The 23,522-nt window shown below is 44.0% G+C and overlaps 2 protein-coding genes across 3 annotated transcripts in view; one reads left to right on the forward strand and one right to left on the reverse strand.

Annotated features, from left to right (window-relative positions):
* The first annotated feature begins 15 nt into the window (after positions 1-15).
* Positions 16-7,477, forward strand: KCTD6 (potassium channel tetramerization domain containing 6). The gene is made up of 2 exons (XM_026857696.1): positions 16-4,849; positions 6,069-7,477. The coding sequence occupies exons 1-2, from the start codon at positions 4,823-4,825 to the stop codon at positions 6,753-6,755; spliced, it is 714 nt and encodes a 237-aa protein (XP_026713497.1). The 5' UTR covers positions 16-4,822; the 3' UTR covers positions 6,756-7,477.
* A 1,090-nt stretch (positions 7,478-8,567) lies between these two features.
* The window catches only part of ACOX2 (acyl-CoA oxidase 2), an 18,756-nt gene continuing 3,801 nt past the window's right edge, over positions 8,568-23,522 (reverse strand). For both annotated transcript variants that reach the window (XM_026857684.1, XM_026857683.1), the window contains exons 4-15: positions 22,252-22,403; positions 21,679-21,786; positions 20,805-20,924; positions 20,234-20,349; positions 19,641-19,813; positions 18,371-18,533; positions 17,483-17,673; positions 16,203-16,364; positions 15,129-15,234; positions 12,083-12,300; positions 10,210-10,342; positions 8,568-9,279 (exon numbers count right to left, since the gene is read on the reverse strand). In XM_026857684.1, coding sequence (XP_026713485.1) covers positions 9,217-9,279; positions 10,210-10,342; positions 12,083-12,300; positions 15,129-15,234; positions 16,203-16,364; positions 17,483-17,673; positions 18,371-18,533; positions 19,641-19,813; positions 20,234-20,349; positions 20,805-20,924; positions 21,679-21,786; positions 22,252-22,403 — 1,705 coding nt within the window. In that variant the 3' untranslated portion in view covers positions 8,568-9,216. The remainder of the gene's footprint in view (positions 9,280-10,209; positions 10,343-12,082; positions 12,301-15,128; positions 15,235-16,202; positions 16,365-17,482; positions 17,674-18,370; positions 18,534-19,640; positions 19,814-20,233; positions 20,350-20,804; positions 20,925-21,678; positions 21,787-22,251; positions 22,404-23,522) is intronic.

A 23,522-nucleotide genomic window follows, 5' to 3' on the forward strand; every position in this document is an offset into this window, starting at 1 on the left:
GGGGAGTGGGTCCTCCTGCCCCACTGGGGAGAGGAGACAGAGCCTGGGACACTGGTTTGGGGTAGGGGTGAGGGTGTGGGCTCTTGAGTCACTTGCAGAGGTTGCATGCAAAATGTTTGGGTTTGTTTCCAGCATCTTTGCTGAATCATTGTGATCCTGGGGAGAGTTCTTCCACCGTGAGCTCTCTGGCTCCTCTGTGATGGAAAAACGGTGCTTCCCAGCTCCTGCTGCAGGCCCGGGCCCCTCTCTGGCCTGGGCTCACAGGGGCAGGATTTCTGTCCCTGTCTTGCTGTCACTCCTTGGTCTGTGCACATGCTGAGCTCCGATGATGTGTGCAGGGAGGCTTAGTTTTTCTGACACCTGCCTTCCTCCAAAAGTGTTTGGAGACACATTTCCACATGCAGACAACTACTGTTTAGTTTCACAGAAGCAAAAGGGGTAAAACCCAGCAGCACAGGGCCAGCGGGACCAGGTTACATACAAGCGTCTTCCTTTTGCTCTCGTGAGATAGGGTGATGTGGGCTCTTCAGACAAGTAGCAATTAAAATAAAAGTTTGGAACCTGGGCTTAAACCGGAATGTCGCAGAGCTCCTCAGGGAAGGGAAGGAAACTTCAGGAGCTTGGAATTCATAGCAAAGCAATTAGACATAAAGGAGTGAAAATGCTGAGTGGCTGGTGTGAGCGTTTTTCTCTCCTGCCTGTGGTGAAGACTAAGTAAAAAGCAACTAAAGAAAAGCAGGAACTAAGTTAATTTTTAATAAACTGTATTAGTCATTATAAACTTGGCATGTAGAAGGTGATGGATGCTTTCTTTAGTGAAGCTGATCTCCTGAATTACGAGAAGATTTGGTAACTGGTTGTTTTAAGAGCTTGTCTCCTCCTTGTTCCCTTGGTTAGGGTAGCACGGTGCTGGGGCCTTATGGGTTTGCTCTGCAGACGCTGGACTCGCTGTGTGGTTGGTGGAGTACAGTCATCACTGGTGCTAGCTTAGTTTTTGTCAGTTCAAGTGAGTCACCGATAAGGATTTACAATAAAAATGTGCTTTTCAAATGTTATGACTGGCTGGGGAATAGAGAAGTGGTCCTTGCGCAGCATAGCTGTGCTGGGGGATGGAGTTTCGTTTTCTCGTCTTTGGAGATCTAGGTGTGAGAAGCAGGGAGCTCACGAAGTGAGTACGTTGAAATACCAAGTATATTTATCTGTATAAGTAGAGTTCTAGCTTTGCTATTTTTAAGTTGCCTTTGGTAGAAGTCCTGTCAGCTCTATGTTGACCTAGAAATCTAAGGTAGCTATTGAGGTTAAACAGTTGTGTGGAGGTTAAACAGCTTATGTTGTAATATGGATACCAAACTGTCCATTAAAGACCAGTGCCATAAGTAAATCCTTTAATTCTTTTGTTGAAATGAAAAACATTTAGAGCAAATCAGGTGGTGGGTACCTCTTGACCTGTAACTGTTAGGTGTATTTCTGCTCCTCCTTCAAGTAACCGCACGTGCCAGCAGTGCGGTGGTTTTCTCCAGGTGCAGTTGTAGCCTGTGGCCTTGACCAGATGCAGTGCATGTAGTCCCAGCAGTGCAAATGCTTAGCAGTGCTGCTGGCATCCCCTGGCCTGTCTCAAGCCTGTGTGTGTGTGTTCACAGATTCAGACTTTCAGCTGATTTTCATTTGCTTTCTCTGAATTTCAGCTTACAAAATGGTTGCAGTTAGCAGCTCTGTTCTGGGAGAAGCCCTGCTGAAGTTAATGGAGCTACTTGTTGCAGTAGTGTTGCTGGTGAAAAGCCTAGTAATCCTCTGAGTCATAATATGTGAAATAAGAGTGCACGTTTTATAAATGCAGGTATCCAGTTTACTGTATTAAGTATAAAATGATGACTTGAGTGGGGTGCTTTTCTCCAAAGGTACTTGCTTCTCATTGTGCCTTTCTAGTTTTGGATGTTCTTGGTGCTGGGCTACGGCAGCAGCTGTGACGACCGTGTTGGTGCTGTCTGTCTTCTCCCCACTTGCAGAAGCAGGATTATGGTTTGACACAGTAGGTGCACTTCTGCTCTCACCAGAGAATGTTTGGCTTAAATTTTGTCAGCAGTTTGTCTGGCTGAATTTAATCTTAAATATTTCTTATGGTTATTACCGACAGGCAGTCTTGAGATACAGCTGCATGTTCTCTGCTGTCTGGATGTGAGTGACCACGTTAGTGAGGCTGTCCCAGGGTGCAGGATGTTGTGTGGCACAGGGACAAGAGCTGGCTTGAGGCTGCCCATCGCGGGGTATGGATGGAGTGAGTGTCTGCCCACCCCCACTGATGCATCACTGTTATTTCAATCAGGAAGAACTGAAAACATCATTGAAAAGGGTGTATGTCCCCACCCTTGTTGTGATGTGGTTTGCTAGGTCTTATCTCAGGTTGTATCCAAACAGCAATTTTTGCCTGGGAAGTTGTGTAGAAATTCAGAGCTCGCAGGCTGGTGAGGGGAGCAGCAGGTAGCTGTGATCTCACTCAGGTATTTTAGGATGGCCTGTCGGGATCAGCCCTTGGCGCTGTGCGTCTCGCTCGCTTTGCCAGGGAGGTTTGTGTGTGCCTGGTGATCCTGGCTCCTTACACAAAGGTCGGTGAGACTTCTCAATGTCACTTACATGTTGAGGTCTGGGTCTGTTTTAGCTAATTGCTCATGTAAATTATTCACTCTGGTGTTACATAGCAGTGCTGTGATCAAAGATTAGTTCATGCCCTTGTTACAGACAGGTGGTATTATCTGTTTTTTTTCCGTGATAAAGAAAGTCTTGGTTCATCTGTAGTGTGGACTTAGATGCTGACCAAAATAACATAGTATCTGCCCACCAGTTTAAATAACTGATGGACATCTGTCTGTCTTTGAAATATTCTGAACATATAATTCTAATTAATTTTATTAAGACTGCAGATCTCTTCTATCATGATGACTAGTGAAGTTTCTGGCTGGCTGCATCGCTTCACTTTCAGGTGAATGTTCTCCCTGTATATCAGAAACCCGTACGAGTCTCTCCTGTGGTCTTAATGCGTCTGCATGTTACACTGGTGGTGTACTTGACCAGGGTTAACACCTATGAGTGCTGGAATTTAAAAGGTCTGGGCTATTGATAAAAGTTAATGAGCTGTACTTGAATGACAGTTCCAAATAAAACCTGAATGAATTCACTTCTTGATTTGTGAGCAGTTACAAAAAATAATTACAGAGGTTGGCAGAAGAGCTGGCATTCCAGGTTTATCTGCTGGTGGCGGGGTGGGTGAGCTTTAATATACTTTCTTGAGGCATACTCTGTCTCTAATTTGTAAAAATAAGATCCTGGTATGACTAGTTCTGTATCTTAGTATTTCTTAGTCTTCTGTTGTCTGACCTCATGATTTTCATACACTGATTTTGTTTTTTCTGTTAATACATCTGGGATGCAGCTGAGGCTGTGCTTGTGCTGCTGGCCCCTGAAGGCCTGACCTGCTGGACACTGCTGTGGCCAGTTGGTGGGTTTGGGCAGGGTAGCAGAGCCCGAAGAGGTGGGATGTGCTGCCTTGTTCTGTGGAGAACGAGACAAACCTTGTTTGCTAGGAATGAGAAGGGCAAGTAATCTTTTTGGTTGGGAATTAACTGATCTGTCAGTTGTTTTGGAGTGTGGGTCTCTGGCTCGGCTCAATCTTTGTGCTGCTTTTAGCTGGGTGACTGTGTGTTGAAGTTTGCTAGTAAAGAAGATGGGAACAGAAGTCTTGGTAACTGTGCGGTCTTTAAGATGTAAAAATAAACAAAGCTGAGAAGCTGCACCCTGCTTAAAACGGACTGACCTAAATTTTCAGCAATTCTAGCAGAAAGGCAGGCTCTGGGTAGGGATAAAGGCTTAGTGATGACTAACTGCCCTGTCTGTGCTTTGCTTGACATTGGGGAAATCTCCACTGGTGTCTGGGGTCGTTCACTTCCTCCCCTCCGCGAGTTGCACAACCCGGGCTGTGGATTTCCCTTGTTGTACTTGTGTGGAGAGAGTCCCCTTGTTAGGCGAGTCAGCAGTTCAGCATCTTTGGGGAAGTTACGGCACGCACGAGTTCTCAGATTGCTTTTGTTGGAGTGTTGTTGAAAACATTTGATGTCCTCTGGCTTGTCCCTAAAGAGATTTCTTTTGAGACCGTGTATGTGTTTGTGAAGTCCATTCATACTCTTTGTCTGTAGATTAATGTTCTTGCCATCAATTGCAGTTGTTCACTAATGAATTATTAATTCTGCAGTGAGATTTTTTTTTTTCCTTCATTGACTTTCATGCTTGATTGATTCTTCTGTGCAGTTTAAATGGGAGCATGGGAATTTTGACTGATATTAACTGATTACATGTATGATGTCAATGGTGGCTAAATAACCTTTTTTTTTTTGAAATTGGGTGAAGAACATCTGTCTTTCAAAGGACTCGCAGTTTCCCAGGTGAAACAGTCTGTTTGTGAATGTATCAGAGGCACATTGCTTGTTATTTAACAAAGCTGGGATGGTCAGGCAGCCGGTGGAATGATTACTTGTGTGCTCTGGAGGCAGTCCTGTGGGTAGCACGAAGGGAGAAGGAGGGAAAAGCTCGTTTGTAGATTCTTCTGCTAATGTGGCTTTGTAGCCGACTGCTCTCCTGGCAGAGCGCCTGCCTTGGATTAGAAAGCATTCCCTTCGGTTGTTCTTGTAGGTACTGATGGTCTGCCATGTTTTGTTCTTTGTTTTGTGGTTTTGTGTGTGCTTTTTCCTGCAGGGAGATAATAGGTGAATCGTCTATCCTTTCAGCGGCCTTCTGTTAAACTTGGGGTACCACAGTTCAAGCAACTGAACAGATGGATAATGGAGACTGGGGATATATGGTAAGTGAGCTCGTGTGTGTGTGCTCTGTGGTACAACTGGGCTTTCAAGATCTTGCAGGCAGAATCCTTCCAGATCTGTCTTGTGTAGATCCAGAGCTTCAGTTATGTGAGAAGAAAAACTCTGCATGCTACAACAGCTTACTTAGGTTCTCTGGGTGCTTCACCTCGCATGCTATTTGTGGGGAGAGCTCAGATTCATATTTCCTAGGTACAATCAGTGAGTACTAACCGACGCCTCAAGCTCACTGTTACCATTTTCCTAACACACAAAAGCTGAAAATAGTTTGTGCTTTCTCCATATAATTTTAAGGACAGTGTCATTTTATTTATAAAGAAAAATGTTTTTGCCTTGTAAAACCCTGTCTCAAACTAGACAAATTCATCTTATTTTTCTCCTCTTCTCTTTCTCTAAACATTCTGCTGCCGTGCATATGTCTCTTTTCTCTGGCTGGCCTCAGTCCTGGTTGTTAGGGTTGGTGGCCAGATGGGATTTATGTTCCTTTCTCTCTTGCTTCCTCATGTGCTGTCTGGAAGTTTATGTAGACCGGTTTGTGCTCTGCCTCCATCTTCTGTGCAGCCTGCTAATTTGCTAATAAATACTTCTTTTTAGGGTTAAAAGCTGAAATTTCTTTTTTGTTTGCTTGTTTTAATGTTGCCTCTTAACCAGAGTGTAGATTATTTTGGTTGTGAGCTCTTGGTCCTGTGTCTAAACTTGCACCGTCATCCTCTTTTGAGGGACAGAAAGAGGCTTAAGACTTGTTCAGCTGATTTTTTTTTCTTTTTTTTCTTTTTTTTTTTCTTTTTTTTTGTTCTAGACTGAGAGACAGATTGTGAAAGTAAAGCACACTGATGGGCCTCATTCAGACTAACTTGTTTTTCAGGAAATCTCTCTGTGCTCATTTCCCCATCTGTAGAATAGGAAAAAAACCTTGTTGCCCAAATGCAAAACTTGCTTCTGTGACAGTAGCTCAGTTGTTAAGATTTCTAAAGCGTTCTGGAAATGTGCATTCTGAATGTTAAGTATCATCCTGTCTAGTTGCCAGTTGTGCTTTGTTGCTAGGTGGCTTGGATTTGTTCAGGTCTAAACACAGGCTTTGAATGGGAGAAGCGTGATTCTCTCCAGAGCCTGCAGTTCTCAGAGTATTTGGCTTGTGTGTCAGTGAGGTGAGCGAATCTTCTTGTGGTGGCTTCATAAACTCTGCAATTTCTCTTTTTCTAGATGACTGATCCAGTCACGCTAAATGTGGGTGGACACATGTATACGACATCCCTCACGACTCTAACGAGATATCCTGACTCAATGCTTGGGGCCATGTTCAGGGGAGACTTCCCCACTGCCAGGGACTCTCAGGGCAATTACTTTATTGACAGAGATGGACCACTTTTCCGTTATGTTCTTAACTTTTTAAGGACCTCAGAGCTCACTTTGCCACTGGACTTCAAGGAGTTCGACCTACTCCGGAAGGAAGCAGACTTCTATCAGATTGAACCACTAATTCAGTGTCTCAATGACCCCAAGCCGCTGTATCCCGTGGATACCTTTGAGGAGGTGGTGGAGCTGTCCAGCACCCGGAAGCTTTCCAAGTACTCCAACCCGGTGGCTGTCATCATCACGCAGCTCACTATCACCACTAAAGTCCATTCGTTACTGGAAGGCATTTCAAACCACTTCACCAAGTGGAATAAGCATATGATGGACACCAGGGACTGCCAGGTTTCCTTCACGTTTGGGCCGTGTGATCACCACCAGGAAGTGTCGCTCAGAGTCCATCTGATGGAGTACATCACAAAGCAAGGCTTCACGATCAGGAACACCAGAGTTCATCACATGAGCGAGCGTGCCAATGAAAACACAGTGGAGCACAACTGGACTTTCTGTAGACTGGCACGAAAAACAGATGACTGATTCTGTGACTCCGCAGGAGCCACTTCAGCCGTTAGCAACTTAATTGGACAGTAAACCCAAGAGAGTCTGGATTTGGACTAAAGCAACAATGTGGGCTTTTTTTTTTTTTTTTTTTATACAACTATTTATTGTTTATCAGTAAGGGCTGGAGGAGTTTCGTTCTCTAGCAGCTCTGTCCTTTTGTCCTGTTCAGAAAAAAACCATGCATGTGCCTGTTCAGTCAAGACACCTTTTTATTTGAAAGAGGGAGACCGAAGAATTAGTACAAGGGTATTTTGTGTCATTAACACAATTCTCTGATGCAAATTAAAGTGCTAAAGTTACCTCCGTTTAAACGGTTTCTAATCCATCTAATGCTATGACACTGGGAGCAAGAAACAAAAAGAATTTAAGATGCAGTTGGGGAAAAGCTGCTATCATGTAGACTAATTTAGTTTCTAAATCAATAAACAGTATTGTAATATTCTAGGACAACAAATCCCACCCTTTAAAAGTACTTGATAAGTACAGTTTCTTACAGTTATGACAACTGTTTCTTTCTATGCATATAAATCAAAGCAACCAAATATTATCTGTAGCCATGGAAATATAATTAGAAATATTTATATTGGATTCTAAATGCAAAATGTCCCTGTGGTAGAATTCATATTTTTAATGCCTGGTGCAATATTATTCCCAAGTGTAATGCCTGCCAGCAAGAAGCTAATAAAAATGTGAAACGCAGAATACTATTTGTATTTTCTTTTTGTCTTCTAGAACTCTAATGCTTAAAAAACCCCCAACACAACCAACTGAAAAAAAAAAAAACAACCAACCCAAACCCTGTTTTTTCATGCTGCAAAGTAGTTCAGATGCTCTGGTAGCGCTCTGTTCTCTTTCATTACTGATGTACTTTGTTCCTTTTTATGTTAATCAGTTGATTCATCTGTCCACATCATAGAAAAAGCTTCTGTTTTGAAAACTGCATTATGACCAACAGAAAGATGACAAGTATTTGTACCGGCTAAAGGGATAGGGGTGGAGGCAACACAGAGCCTAAATACTTGTAGCTGCTAAGTAGTGTTATCTGGTTTGTCAGTGATTTATCGAGTGACTTACATATGTAATTTTAACTGTAGAATGCTGTTTCTGATGTTCAAGTCAAGGCACTCAGTCCTGTGTTTTCACTCAATTTTGTACAGCCATTTCTGCTAATTTTGGGCACTCTATCATAGTTATTAACAGAATTTCTGGTTACGAAACTTGGATGCTGTTGGGAGTAAGAGAGTTGATAGCTGTTTAGATGAATGGGTCACGTTCTCCCGTGACGTTCTTGTCACAAGTGTTCCTTACCACACCTGCTTTGCTCTCTGGGCTGTGCAGACCACAGCTCTTTGGGGATGTAAGAGGGGGTCTGGATTTCTATGGTTGTTGCTGGTTCTTGAAGGCAGGAGCTTTCCTTCCCATCTCTGACTCAAAAGGCCTGTCTCAGGGGTGTATTTCTCCATCATATTTTGTCTCCCTCTCTTCATACATTGCAAGGTTTTTGACTTTTGTAGTAAGACACAGTAAGAAGTTTATTCTTTCTATAAAGGGAGGGAAAGAAAAGCTGAACTGATGAAGCTCAGGAAAAGTGGTTGTTTCTTTCCAACAACATGTGGTAAGAAATATCTCTGTTAACTGGCATTGAATTATAATCACAAGATGTTCTTTGCAACAGTTCATTTACTGGCAAATTAATGACTGGTCTGGATCAGCCTGCCCTTTCCATAATTATGAAGTATAATAATTAGAGAAGCAGTATTCCAAATAATGCACTTTATTGGAGAGCAAGATTTACAGAAAGACAGTATGAGTGGTTCTATTAATGGGAAAGTAAATTCTGCGGACTGGAGTTGGCATCCGCTTTGTCTGAATCTTCATTAGCCACTGCTGAGCAAGTTAAGAGCTATTTTAATTGTCCAAACAGATGTACTTTCTAATACGCTTCTTGATCTAAGAGAACAAGTTGTTCTTAGAAACCAAGGACCATAATTTTGCCTTCCTTGGATTTTTTCCGTAAAGTTTTTTTTTGTTGTTTTTTTTTTGTTTGTTTGTTTGTTTTTTGTTTTTTGTTTTTTTTTAAGGCACTGTAGAGTTATAACACATTGAGGGGGAGCTCATAGTGTGTGGTTTATTTTCTTTAATCATCATATAGTGGTTTTGAAAAAGAGTAAGAAAGCCAGTGACGTAGTTTTGATGCTGTCAGGACACTTCAGGTTAGAAAACAGCAAAGCCTAGACTATTTCTGGCTGGATTGCCTCGTAACAGTGGGTACCACTCAGCATTGTTTGACTTCTGTCTGATTAAATGCAAATGCTAAGAATCTTATTTCCTACTTGTTGCAACTGATTATTAATTCTGATTAGTCATTACTGATGCTTCATAAAATGTAGTGCTGTACAAAGAACAGGAGGAAATGTGTGGCCTCAGATCATGGTCTTCATAATTTCGATTGTGTGTTGTGAAGAAGTGGCTTCAAATACATCTCGTAGGCTGGGCTCATCTGTTCAGAAAGAGGATGTGGAAGGAAATTAATGGTAATTAAGAAGGCGGCAAAGGCTATAATTTTTTTTCTTAAGAATGATCTCTGAAATACAGAAATCTGGACTACTTAAAAAAAATAAATCCCCAAACCTCCAGCTATTTCAGCTATGTGCAAGATCTCTTTCCCTACAGTATGTGCGGTCCTTCACGATCAGTACACAATACTCATCCCAAATGGGACAACATACTATTTAACTTCAAAAAAAAATATGCTTGGACTTGAATGTTTGCTGAAGGCAAATTTTGTGTTCAGCCGTAGAATTTCAAAGGGCTGCCGATTACCACAGTAAAAATCACACTCAAGGCAAAATGAGTTTTCAAACAGAGCAATAGCTATTTACGTCGCACAGAATTTTACATTGCTCCACGATATGGATGAATTAAGAAGTGAAAGTGCTGAAGACCGTGAAGGATGAAATTGCCTTTTTTAACATTTATGCTCTTTCTGGTTAAACATATCGTTTGAAAAAAGCAAGTGTTGCGCTAGTAAAAGTACCAGTATAGGGAAAATATCCCGTGTTTAGTGGCTCTAGTGTTTTTCCGTAATATATAAACTATATAAAACAACAGACTTGTTTTAGCTTATTTTGTACAACGTTACCTCAGCGATATAAATTTAAAGACCAAAACCACACTGGTGGCACGTGACAGTCCAGCTCCCTGGTACAAGCTCTAGTACTCTGGGGCTGTAATTCATCGTTAGGTTTAAATATCTGAGCTAAGACTATAGGTGGCATAACTGGAATATTGCAGGTTCAGAGTGCGATACTAAGGATTAAAAGCTCTTATTCCGCTTGCTTTTCTCTGTATTGCTTTTATTAAAAGAAAAGCAAACATCTTGTGCTCTGGCTAATGCAGAGGTTGCCTGGATGTAATCCAGCATCCGTACCTGCTTGTTGGTAGGTGACTTCTGAGCCCACTCGTACAGCCGCTGGTAAACCTGCCCGTCGTAACTGCCAAGTGCAGAATTCAGGCTCTTATCTGTGAAGTCAAAAGCATCCACTAGTGGAACAGCATCCTTCCTAAGGAGCAGAAGAATGACATTCACGTCACTGAAGCAGGTATTGCTTTGTGAGGGAGATAAATAAGTCACAGTTAAAGTTGTAAATCAGTTATCCAAGTTCCTCAGTCTAAAAAGCGTGTGCTGTTTTGTTTGGTTTTTTTTTCCCCGCTTGCCTACGCTGGGGAAAGTCCTGCTTGTTTTGGTTCCTCAGAGGCATGTTCCACTAACACCCTGAGCAGTCTGTATTGTTGAATGGGTACTTGCAGGGTTTTGTAATCATCTGGGGTCTGTCCCTAATTCCTTAATTTAAGACTCAATCTCACATCAGGTGTTTTCTCAGCAGGCTCTGCCTGTTCTTGCTTTTGTTTTTTTTTTTTTCTCAGGGTTTTGGTTTGGTTTGGTTTTCTTATGCTGTATGTGTTTGTGTTACAAAATGGAATAAGGTTGCTACTTGATTGATGTGCTTTGCTGATCTTCAACCTTCATCTGCTGTTAAGTATTCCTATTACCTCATCATGGGCTGTCAAGGTGTTCTACTCACTTTGTGTCTGCAAGAACAAAGCAACCCTGAACCGTACCCAGGGACCAATCTGACAGCAGTCAGCGAGAGAGAGCTACAGCGTAAGGACAAGTATGTAATGACAGCATCCTCCTAAGCCAGAGGTGGTTTCTTTTTCCTCATCCTCCCATAGTCCTGGGTGTCAGAAGTGATGCTGACTGTACCCCACACCTGAGGCACAGGGATGCAAAGTGGTTTGCTCAAATGCTGGCGTTTGCACCTACCAGTTCCTTTTGGGGAAGGGCTGTTTGGGGGTTTGGGAAAGGCTGGGTTCTCTTACAGCCTGGGAAGGGTTTGTATCCTTTCTACTAATGGTAAATAGGTGACTCTACCCAGGTAAATACCTACTCCATCCTTGAATCCTGTTAACAAGCATGGGCTAACAGAGAAATTGTAATGAATTCCGGAGATGACCATGTGTTAGGCTTTTGAAAATGTTATGTGAAGCTTATCACTTGAATTCTGCCGTCAGTTCTGAAAAAGCTTGTTGTTTGGCTCAGTCCTCTTCACCTCTTGGTTACGATGTGTTCTCGTTTCTCTTCAGGTGGCTTAAGTAGAATTTTACATCCAGTAGCAACTCGCTTCTCTGCACCGTAAATTAATCTGCTCTTAACTAACAGCACTGAGTAGTGAAAGATGAACCTTTTGTCAAAAAGCCTCTGTGAGTGTTGTGGTAAGTTAAAACCTCAGCATATTCAGAATTCACGTAGTTAGTAATAAATGGTGTCGAGCAGATGCATCTGAACTAGCTGTAGGCAGGATTGTTTGGGTACCAGTTGCAGCTCAGCCATGGCAACAGAGTAGGCTGCATTAGCTGTGGCTTAAGCAGATTTTGTGGTGTGTGATCGGTTGCTGTGGCTGCCCCCTGCCAGTGCTGCTCTGACTATGAACCTTCCTGCCTTCACTCTACTGCAAAGGGCAGGAAGCGCTCAGGATTTCTCAATTTATAATTTCAGATTTCATGTTACAGAACTTTAGAGATTGCAGAGGAGCTGGACGCTTAGGTCTATTTTGCTGTGAAAATGAGCTCTGTGTAGATGTTTCAGCTGATTTCTAGTGCTGCCAGGCAATGAAAATAAAAACCAAGTGAGGTGAATTGACTTTGGAGATGTTGCCATAGGTACAGCAGCACCATTTTATATCTATCGCAGGGACAAACTGACTTATCTGTGTGTCTCCTCTCGTGCTAGAGCAGCTCACCGAATGACAGCCAGGAGGTCCAGGTACGATGCTGTGATCATGTCCATTTGAGCTCCAGAAATGTATCCGTCATGCAAGAAAACTCCTGCATTCGAGAAGATCCCATGCAGTGCAAAGAGGTCACAAAGATGTTTCATAATCCTCCGGATGCCAGCCTCAGTCTTGAGTTTTTCCACAGTTTCTGCAAAGTTTTTCACTGTGATGTAGTGGCAGTGAGCCTGGAAAACAATTGCAATCAACAGTGAATGCACCTCAAAACAGTTTTGGTAGGCCAAGTGACTCAGAAGTTCTTGCAAAGAATATAAAACCTTTTCATTTCCCTGGCACTTTTCCCATCTGTATTCTTTGTTTGCTGGTTGACCAGGCCCTTTGCATTCATGTCTTACAGCGACAGTAAAGGAGAGAATTGGGGGTGTAAACAGTCAGCACTGGGGTATTTGTAAACTCTAGAAAACCACTTTGGAAATCATGGCAGTACTTAATTCTAAATATTTTGGATGAATACCCCAAAAAGTTTGTCTGATGGAAACACATTGGAATGTGCTTGTGTTGACCCCTAGCAAGTGAATCTTGGTTATACATCAACAGGAGGAAATTTTTTTGTGGAAGACCTTTGACTCGTGGTACGTGGGGCTCAATGTCTGTAGGATTTCAGCTCTGAAAACATCTCTGAGAGAACAGCAACCAAACTTACCTCTTGCTTTTGTGGTTTTAAGTGAACTGATAATTTCTGGGACAGACACCAGAGTCTAACACTCAAGTTACAGAAGTATTAACTGAGGTCCAGAGCGAATGAAGCAGGCTGACCGTGTGGGGGTGAGTTGTTACGCTGACATCACTGCGCTGGTTGGTGGTGTTGGGATCTGTGTGGGTTCTCTCCCCTGCTGTCCAGGTCTCCTCCCAGCTGGGGGTGTGGGCACAGCACACCTGCCCCACGGCTCTTCGTGCTGCCACCGCCAAGCAGCGTGGAGGCCAGCGTGGACTGCAGACCCTGCCCGAGAAGCTGCGTGTCTGCTCGAGGAAGTAACCTGTGTGGAGCCTGCAGCAAAGCTGCACCTGGTGTCTGATCCGCTCGGCTGAGAACTGGCAGGCACCAGTTCCCAGGGCTGCTCTGCCGTCACGTGGGGGAAGGTGTGCAATAAGAAGTAAATACAGAAGTGCCCCAAGAAGGCAGAAAGCCATCAAAGATTTAAAGTTATGGGAGAAACTCAAGGGGTTTGAGTGACTCTTCCTCTCCCTGAAGTATCTAAGAAACTCTGAGTGCCCAGATCCCATTTTCTGAAGAGTATAGCAGCACAGTGACCACTGACACTGCCACAGCCAGCTCTCTGCAGGCGTCAGGCTCTTCAGAAATAGTTTTATTTCTGACTAGTCCTGTGTCGGAGTTCTCCTCCTTGCCTCTCAGAGGATTCCAGCTCCTCCTCTGACACACGGTCTCCCCTGCTCTTCAGTCCAGAGAGCTCGGCCCCCCGTTAGAGTGGGTGCCGGAGGGAATGGCCTCTTCAGGGTTTTGTGTGGGGAGTGCTGCTTAGAGCCTTTTCTAGAGGTAATCTCAAATAGGAACATTTTACTTCAGTTCAATTTCACTGGAAAGATACATTTAAACAATTACTGGGAAAGTAATTTTTAAAAGTTGCTCTGTTTATAGGAGGTCTCCTTTATTTCTGAGGCAATGACACAGGTTTTTCTGCTCTTTTTCAAGCTTACAGCATTTGATACTTGCTGCTGCCACTGAGGCTGTGTCGTTGAAAATGGGGAGTGATGCGCGGCAAACAGGTGACCACAAAAAAATGCTGCTGCTGAGATCAAGTCTTTGCTCCCTTAGTCAGCGAGTCCTTGTTTTGAAGGGTTATAACTGTGCTTACTGGTATGAGCTGATCAACACTTCCGATGGCTTTGAAAAGATCTCGGCTGTGGCTGAGAAAGAGTTTGACTCATCAAGGACTTGATCTAATTGACTGACTACGGAGAGGCTGCTCCCTACTATGAAATCACCCATACACTATCACCGCGGTTCGGTGTGTGTAGGCTTCCTTTTTCCCTGTTGGGGCTTCTTGCTGAGTCCATTTCAGTTTGGGTTTGCTTAGGCTGAACACTAGATTAGAGCGAGTTATTTTTCATTAAAAATTGAATAAGCCATGGATCTGTTTCAAAAACTTCCTTTCCTCAGGGAAGGAGGGAAGGAAATGGAAAGAAGGAAGGAAAGAACACCTTCACCATAGTTGTAAAGGAATTGCACTTAATTCCATATCAAAAAAAGAATTTTGGGGTTTTTTTGAGACACTGAAGTATCATGGTTTTTTGTTTTCTTTTTAAAATTAGAGCTTTTCTCCCGTCTTGCTTTTTTTTTTTTCCTGCTTAGTTCTGCCCTAAGCCCTGTTCTGGGGAAAAAATGATGCTGTCCTGGCCCTACTTCAGCTGAAGGCGTGCTGCTTGCCTGTCTAATCCGTGTGAACTGGGAGTTGGATTTGAATCTCTTATTAATTTGACTTCGATTTGATTTTTCTTTCAGTAGTAATGAACATTGCACTTATCACTGCTTTTCATTGTTTTCCCTGCAGTTATCTTGCCTTATGTGAGCGGTGGATGTAAGAAATACCAGACATATTTCACCCTTGCTGTTGACTCCACCAGCTTGCAGAGGGGTGGCTCTGAGGAGGCTTTCTGGGAGCCAGAAACTCTGGATTCTTATAGAAAGATGAGTGCTAGCTGGAGATTCTTGCTGCAGGATATGGGAGGTCTGATTCTGCTAGTAGTGGCAGTATAACTGTGAGTGTATTTTTTTTTTCCCCCTCCCTTTTGTTTCTACTCCCTCTAGTCTTTTTCCACCTGGTCTTTTCAGGTGGCAAATTCCTCAGACAGGGATTTGCTTCTTACTACAATTTTTCCACCACGCAGACCACAGTGGTGCCCTGGTCTTTGTGGCATCCCTTGGATGCGAAGAGAAAACAGTAAACAGCGCTGAGACTTTAAGCCAATCGTGCCATTCCTGTTGCATATTGTGTCATAAAGACAAATGTCAAATAAGCAGATAAATTTTGCTAACCTTTGCAGCCTGTGCCAGCTGCACTGTGCACTGGTTCCATGCGTCATGCTTTTTGACTCCAGACTGAATCAGGTCCTGTAGTTTAGCTGCCGCGCTGCTTACGAGTCTGGAAAATCGAAGAAGTATATCGTAAGTGAATAGAGCAGCCCACGTGCACTCATTTCATACTCAGCCTTGAGCGTGATCGTATAGCAAAATGGCATTGCTGACGTTTGTGGTTATCTACACTCAGTATGAGCGAACTTAGATGATGCAAAACCCAAGTACAAACTGGGAGGAGTACCCAGGCCACCCCAGTACTGAAGGATTTCTGCCTTCTCAGTTCCCAGGGGAGTTTCCCAGGGCGGGTCTGCTGAGTTTTGCTTGGGTTGTGTATGTGTAAGAAGAATTTGCAAAACAAAATATATTGGACTGATGTTATGTTTCAACTTTTCTACACAGGGATCCAAATCCTGCTCCTGTTGACACCGAAGCTTTCAGGGGAATGGCTGTTTTTACACTGATGCGATTGACAGCAGGGTTGTTGATCTATTTACCTGGTTTTTGGAGGTGACACCTCTATGGCCTGTAACTGTGCACATAATATTGAAACCACTCACGACACCATTTTTATTTGTGTTGAATAGTTGAATATGTAGTTGAGAGGCTCTGTTTGCTGTGGTGTTAACTGAAAACAAACATCAGTTTCACGGGTACGTGAAATTTTAATCTTCTGTACAGAATTACACAGGGTCCAGTTGCCCAGGGATTTACTGGATGGCAACTCAGTGATGTGGTCTGGGATTTACTTAAAGAGTGCCATCAGCTTGGCATAGAATCAATTCTACGGAATATAGTTGTTAGGTAGCACGTGGCTTAAAGACTTCTGATGTTCTGAGTGTGAAATCTTCGCACTGAACATCTGACGTGGCTGTTAATCCTGTGTGAGCCTTCCTTTTCTCTTTCAGGAGCAGATGGTGTCAATTCTTGTGTAACTTATGTTATTTTACCTCCCTTTAAAGCAAGGAAGAAGCTGAGCTCTTAACACATTTCTGATGTCAAAGAGAAACCCCATTTCCCATCCTCTGTACTGACCTGGCTGCCATGTGTTGATAGGCTTCAGTGTAAATCTTGGGACTGAGGAACTCCAGCTTGTTCTTGGCAGGACACTTCCCAGGTTTCACTGCAGCCAGATAGGTGACAGATGGTGGAACAGGCTGGCCAGTGCTGGCTGCCCTGAGGCACTTAATCAGGAACCTGGGAAGAGGTGACAGAGCAGGGTATGGTGGTGATCCCTATGCAGCAAAGGGTCACACGAAAAGTACAGTGGGCTTGGGTGGGGAGCAGCGAGGTGTGACCCATCCCGTCAGTGCTCTGGAATGGACTTGTTCAAGTAATGACCTTTTGGTTTGGATGTTATCTGTAATAACCTGATCTGTGTTGAGTCTCAGGGGTTGCCTCTCGACCGTATTTAATACTACAGTGATGCGTAGCGATGAATTTTTAGGAAGAAGCTTGCTGTGGCTATTAGCAGTCTCAGCAGCGTGGTGATTAGGTACGTTATCAACTCTGCAGCCCGAGTCTTAACGCTCCGGGAGTCTTGATGGTGGTTTGGTCTTACCCTCTGCGATCCCCAACACACAGTCACATTGTTAACAAACATGACACCCTTGTCCAAGGAGAATTCCCCACTCCCTTATTTTTGTGGCATCTCTGCTATGACGCAGACTGACTAGATCTGGAAGTGAAAGGCTGCAGCACTTCTCTTGACCTTGCTATCGATCTCGCAGGAAGAGGCAGCAATGAGTGCAGAAGTGCCTGCATGCAGGCACAGAGCTATGTGGTAGCACCTCTGTCCCTGGAAAGTGTACTGGTTTTCTCCTTCTAGTAAAAACACATGTTATTAAAATTCAAGCAGCTGTGGTTTCTTTCTCCTGTATTTCATCTACTCTGGATAATCATCAGTCTGCGTGTCCAGAGGAAAGTGCTGTTCTTAGAGTGTGACTCATCTGCTTTCGGTATCCAACAACTGCCTTCTCGATCAACCTCACTTTGTGGTGTTCCATTGGCGGCTTAAAAAAAATAAACCCCAAAACTTGTATAGCGATGCCTTTGCTGTGCTACTAGACAAAGAGGGAAATATGAGGTTATACAGAACAGCACCTGCATATGTCCCAAACCCCAAAATAGAAGAGATAATCCAATTCCCACACACCTCCATGCCTGTTAGACAGAAGATGTGAATAGGTTATATCCTGAGTTGTATTTTTAGCTGTGAGAAAGGAGTGGCTGGTTTTACTGGTTTTGGAGAAGAAGTGGTAGAGGTTGAATAAATGAGGGGGCAGGCTTTTAGACGAACAGATTTGAATTGTTACCTGGCAGTTTGCAGGAGCAAAATGGTGTTTTCCCCTTCATAAATACAAGAGGCAATTATTTTAGTATACAAGAAAGGGAGTCCACTCAGCGAGGAGTAACCGTGTCCCCCACATGCCTGGAGGCAGATCTGCACTGCTGAAGTGCTGTACTGAGTAACCATGGCTTTAAAGCCCGAAGAAAATGCATGGAGCTGTTTTAAAAGAAGAAGAAAAAAAAAAAAAAAAGGCAAACTGTGTTAATGGACAAAGTGTTCTAAAGCAATCCTCAGAATAACTTTTTAAATTTTGTGCATTTTCAGGGCATGCAATCCCTGTCAGAGCCTCCTTTGCGTGCTGGGGTAGCACCCAGCCCCCTGAGCTTGGCCTTTGGTCCCTGCCTGGGACACTGCACACCCTCGTGCTGGGCACGCTGTGGTCAGTTTAAACATTTTTGGGTTTCTCTCAACCAGCAGTGGCTTTGGCTGCCCTTGTTCAGAGTCTGTTTTCATTTCAAGCCCCCAGCTGCAAAATCTTCTGTTCTATCTAAAAAGTCACGTTTTTAATTCTGTCTCAGAAGGGAATATTTGCATGTGCATTTGTAGATGAGCTTGTGAAATAACCCTTCGTGCCAGCAGCTACCTGGAACAAGTTTTTTATCAAAGAGATGTGCTTTTCAAGGACTTTTCACTCTGCAATAGTTCCCAAAACAAACAAGCAAAAAAAATATTGGGGCATTAAAGCCAATGCTGCTGCTGACTGGTTGTGGACCTAGGACGTGCCGTTTGATCTCCTGGTTCTTCCACTTTCTCCAGTTATCTAGAGGTGAGAGGAATGTTTGTCCCATTTGCTAAAATACTTTGCTATTTAGAGATGAGAAGTGCTGTACAAGCTAATTCTGCTGCAACTCACCTCCGGCAGCGTTTCGAAGTTGTTCTTCTGGATCTCTCTGTACCCCCTGTTGAATAGCTCCTGCAAGTAGTTGTTGATGAAATGAAAGGCATAGGCTGCTGCCAGCTGGGGCAGCAATTTCTCCTGCTGGGTCTGGTAGTCAAGGATTTTTGCTTCTTGTTCCCTGTTGGAAGACAACTGGTGAAGGAGGGAAAGTGCAGACACGGGCATAGCTGCTGTTAGTTTACCTATTGCATAATGAAAACCGGCATTTTTCATCATCAAGAGGCAGTGTGTGAACAGGACAGGGCTGATGTCATGGCAGCAGAGCTGCCCAGCTTGCTAAGCTGTTAGAGAAACAAGCTCGATAAGGAAAAAAAAAAAAATATTTTTCTGCTGTGTTGGTGAACCAGCCCAACAGAGTAGAAAAGGCTCTGTGTGATGGGTCTGCACAGGCTGTACAGGGGCTGTGCGAGAGGATGAGGATGAAGCCTTCAGGAACAGCAAGCTGTTAGATGTTATAGGGGAGGTGGTGGCACTGCACCTTGAAAAACTGGATTTTTGTGGGCCTGGGCGTAGATAGGTTTCTCTGAAAATATTTGAGTCTAAATTATTTTTAACTTTCTGAGCTTTTTAAATTTTTTTTTTGGATGCTCTTTACCACTTTTGCTGTGGTTAGTACACTTAGGCCTTCGCACGATGGAGGTGATTGCTACAATAGTTCAGCATGCTATGCTCTTGGGTTTGGTTTGTGCTTGAACCAAACCACGTTCTCATTAGAATCTTCTTGCTTTTGAAAGGAGATTGAAGTGGGAATTGTTGAAATCCATTCAAATGGAAAGATCTATTTAAAAATTAAAGGATTCTCACCAGACTAATAAAATTCAGTCTTGTGAAGTGTGATACTGGAATTGTGGATGTTGGAAGGAGTTTTAATGTCGTGCCCACTGGTAGGATGCTGTGGAATAAGAATCAGCTACTTGTCTGGATTCTGCTGAGTTACGGGATAACAGGGGAAGGCCAGTTATAAGAAAAACAAGTTGCCTGTGTGAACTGCTGAGCTGCTCAAACTTGGAAACTCCTCTTGGAAAGGACTGTAAACATTCTCTTGTACTTTGACTGAAGCTCGTTAATGTAAATAACGGGGAAGCGTGTTTGTAATACCCTGTCTGGGCCAGGAAATAAGCCAGTGATGTGCTGACAGATAAGATCAAAAGTAGAAATCCAGTCTGGTGCAGGGGAACATGGTGTCTGGTCCCCTTCCCACCACTGGGGACTTGTGTGGCATTACCCGGGCTTTAACTTGGACTGCCGGCGGACCACCGAGTATCGGATGGCAATGGTGCAAGCTTTCATCAGAGGCATTATAACTTCATCTGAAATGAGGGAAATGCGCACTGTAGTCATTGTGAAATAATTAATCTTCTGCGACCCCTGTCTTACATAGGTGCCATCTGGTTGAACCTAGAGTAGAGAGAGGATGTTAGATGTCACCTTCTTCAATACTTCAGTACGAGGATGGTTGTGTAATCTCTGTGCATAGAATAAAATGGACATTGAAATCCTTCCCTGAAGGCAAGACTAAATATTTTTATGGATGATGGATGAAATGTATCCATTTAAAGAGACAAACTCTTACTGCTTCTGGCTCAGATAGGTTCTGCCTGCCCCGTGATCCCCAACCTCTGAATGTGCATGAAATTTCATTTAGGATTCAGGTAACTTCTGCCCTTGATAAAACCACACAGACTAGCAGACACCTCAAAGGAAGATTTTTTTTTTTTTTTTTTTTTTTTTTTTTTAAATTTGGGCAGGTCCCTGTCATCTCTCTGGCTACACAGTGAGAGTCTGATGGGTGAGCCCGTGGTGTGAGTCCGTACGTACCTCACAAAACCTGTTCAGCATGTTCTCTCTGGGGACACGCACGTTCTGCAGCATGAGGTAGCCGTTGTCAACGTGCTCAAAATTCATTTTGGGACCGATGTCTCCTGCAGTTATGCCTGCAGTGAGAGAAAACATAGCCTGCTTACTTCCACTTGAACTTTTTTCCTCCCAATTTTGTGTCAGGCTGGAGATCTCAAAGGAAGGGCATGGTCAGCTCTGCTTCTTCCCCGCCATGGGAGTTCTTGCCTGAGGGATGAGACAGGCATTCCCATGCCTTGTGGTAGTTTGTTTGATCTGTTACTTGTGTTGACTAGGCTCAGAACTGAGTTGTTCATGCAGGGGTGGTCAGAGCAGCCCAGGCTTCTGGATAAGAAAAGGCTTGGTCTGGATATGCCTGAGGATACATTAAATCTTCCTTTAGATAAAAAGGTTGGGGTTAATGATAACTATGCTTTGGGTATCTGTCTTGGTTTGGTTTTGGCAATTATGACTCTCCCTGGGCCCAACGTTTTGGAAAACATTAAAAGTAAAAAATCGGCAGAGCACCTGCTGCCATGCTGGGGTGGTTTACCTGGGCAGAGCGAATGGTCCCGAAGGCTGCGTATCTGCACGATGAAGGGGTGCACGCCGTAGCACTGCCCGTTGGTGTACAGCTGAGCAAAGACCACCGTGTGGGTGGCTGACCTTCCCACTGCGAGAAGAAAAACCCTCCCTTAAGACAAGGTACGGTACAAACACTTCCACGGTTACCAGCAGGCAGTGCTGACGGCGTGGTAGGTGTCGCTAACGTCTGGGTCAGCGCAGATGTGATCCACAGAGCCTGGAAACTGGAGATTGCCGAAGTCTGTGCTCTGAGCCTGCTCTTCCCTCTCACAAGTCGCATTATCTTTCTGCCTCTGTCGCTGCCCATGAGGCTTGGATCAACAGTTTGCATCAGCAGATGAGGAAAAAATAAGTAGTTAAAGTTCATGCAGTGCTGAGGGAGTGGGAAGTGCTGTGACTGTTAGAGTAACTCCGGTTATTTTCTGTGAAATACCTTCCTGAAGGGGGCCATGAATTTCATACTTGAATCCTTTATGCTGAGACTGGCTGATAACTTGAATCCTTTATGCTGAGCCTCTATGCTGATGATCTCCCTGCAGGTTTTGATCACCTGAGTATTATTTACAAAGAAGAGAAGATTGATTCCTGCAGAGGCAGGAGTTTCCCTGGGTGAAGTTCTCCCGCCCTGCCACCCAAGAGCTTTTGATAGATGATGGGGGTCCCCCTCTGGCCTTTGAACTTGTACAAACCCCTTTGGTCTCTTACTTGCCTCTCGATATGTGCATCTCTTACTGAAGTCCTCTTTTAGCACCTGGGCCCTCAAACCCTGAGCTTGAGCAGGGCAGACAGAATAACTGAAGGAGGCAAATGAGGAAAACCAAAATATTTTGCGTGGTACTCACTGTCTCCAGGCCACCACTTCATGGCAGAAATCTTTGGGGTGTTCAGTATGAACTCCTGTGTAGTGCTATCAAAGACTGCTGTTGTTTCCAAGCCCTGAAGATAAGTTCCTTTAAAAAAATTAGAAAAAATTATATCTCTGGGTATATTGCAAGGATGGAGAAAGCGGAGGATCCCCGGAGGCTGGTGTAGGTATTACCAGGGTTTTGTGGTTTACCCTCCTCACAAGAACCATGGGACGATGCTCCCAGTGACCCCACACTATCTCCTGCAAAGATCTCTTGAGCCTGGTTTACGGTGACAACCATCAGCTTGGACAAGCTGCCTGGCTGGTTTCTTCCACAGATGGTGACTGCCAGCTATCTAACCATGAGCTTTCACTCTCCTGTTATTTTTTTCCACACTGGCAAACCCAAAGCCAGCACCTCTCCACCTTACAGAGGAACACCGAGGACATCAGCCTCTAACACACAGGTGGCATTTTGCCACCCCTGCCCCCAGCTTGAACTCAAACTGCCAAGAGAATCTGGGACGGAGCCTTTTGCCCTATGGAGGCATTTTCTTTGCATCCTTACCGTGCCCCAGTTCAGTCTGGGCGTAGCTTCCAATCAGCTTATGCTGAGTGGCAAGAGGAATCCATTTGTCAATCTGTTTGTCGGAGCCCAGCATCGAAATACTTCTTATGAAGATGCGGTGAAGGAGAAATGCGATGTCTCCTGACACGGCCCTGCAGGGATGGCACAAGGGGTATTTTTACATAGATGAAGTTCCAGGGCTGTGAGGAATGAGGCGTTGCTCACCAGACACTACCACCTGCTGCCTTTTGATTGCTGTGTTGTCATCCCTTACCCAACGTCCAGTATCAACACGGTACTGCAGGAAGGGCGCTCTTCCAAGCTGCTTTTGTTCCTTCTTTCATAACGTTTAATGTTTAAGTGTTGTTAGCTCGTTATTTCACTTGCTCTTGGAGGGATGATCTGTTCCGAGTAGCACATTCTGAGCGCCAAAATACACAGCCCAGCTCCAAGGCTCCTGTGTCTCTGACAGCTTGTGAGCCCTTTGTATCTTTATTTTACTTCGTAGGATTTTTTTAAAGTCGCTTTTTAAGGCTGAGCTAAAAAAAAAAAACAACCCACCACCCTACCCCCAAACCCTGGCACTTCACGTTAGACTGAATTACATACGTAGGTGTCTGAGACCTGGATTTCCTGAACCTCCCCATTCCCATTCTTGGGACGTTGGGTTTGTTACTGTGCTATTCCCTGAGTGTTTGCTGTCAGTCACTGTCAGTGAACAGGACTGGGGTGAATGCAGATTTGTCCTGACTTGAGATTATTTTTCTTGTGGCAAAATTCAAATACATCCTTGTAACACCTGGTTTATCGTCTGATCGGGTCCTTTGCCATAACCAGCTGATAGGGCTGCATACATCCCCACAACCACTACTGCAGTAGCTCTGTATGGGAACTTAGGTACAGTAATATTCATGGTACAAATCAGGAACTCGTTTTTTATGAATCAGGAAGTCGTTTGGTTTTAAGGTGGTTTTTTTTTTTCTGCATGTGAGGAATCCTGAGAAAACACGAGGAATACAGTCCCTCTTCCTGGGAGTCCTCAGGATACGGTTGAATCAGCTCACAGATGTAAGTACATGTGCTCTCACGTAAGTGAAATAAGAAAATAAGTGGCTCTGCTGTTGTCAGTAGCGTGTATGGCTGTTAGCATGTTGCTTTACTGCTGTAGTGAGCATCTCATCCTAGATACCTTTTATTGTTAACGGATGACTACGACCTTTCTTTTATAGTGGCCCTGAGAGAGAATCAGTCAGGCTGAAAATGTAGGGGGG

Source organism: Athene cunicularia (genome assembly GCF_003259725.1).
Source record: "Athene cunicularia isolate RWA chromosome 12 unlocalized genomic scaffold, athCun1 chr12_part1, whole genome shotgun sequence".
Lineage (NCBI taxonomy): Eukaryota > Metazoa > Chordata > Aves > Strigiformes > Strigidae > Athene > Athene cunicularia.

What these genes read in the sequence shown, in the direction of transcription:
- KCTD6 (XM_026857696.1), top strand. Translation starts at nt 4,823, where the DNA reads ATGGATAATGGAGACTGGGGATATATG. An exon ending in ATGGAGACTGGGGATATATG is followed by an intron (nt 4,850 to 6,068) that starts GTAAGTGAGCTC and finishes CTCTTTTTCTAG; the next exon opens with ATGACTGATCCAGTCACGCT.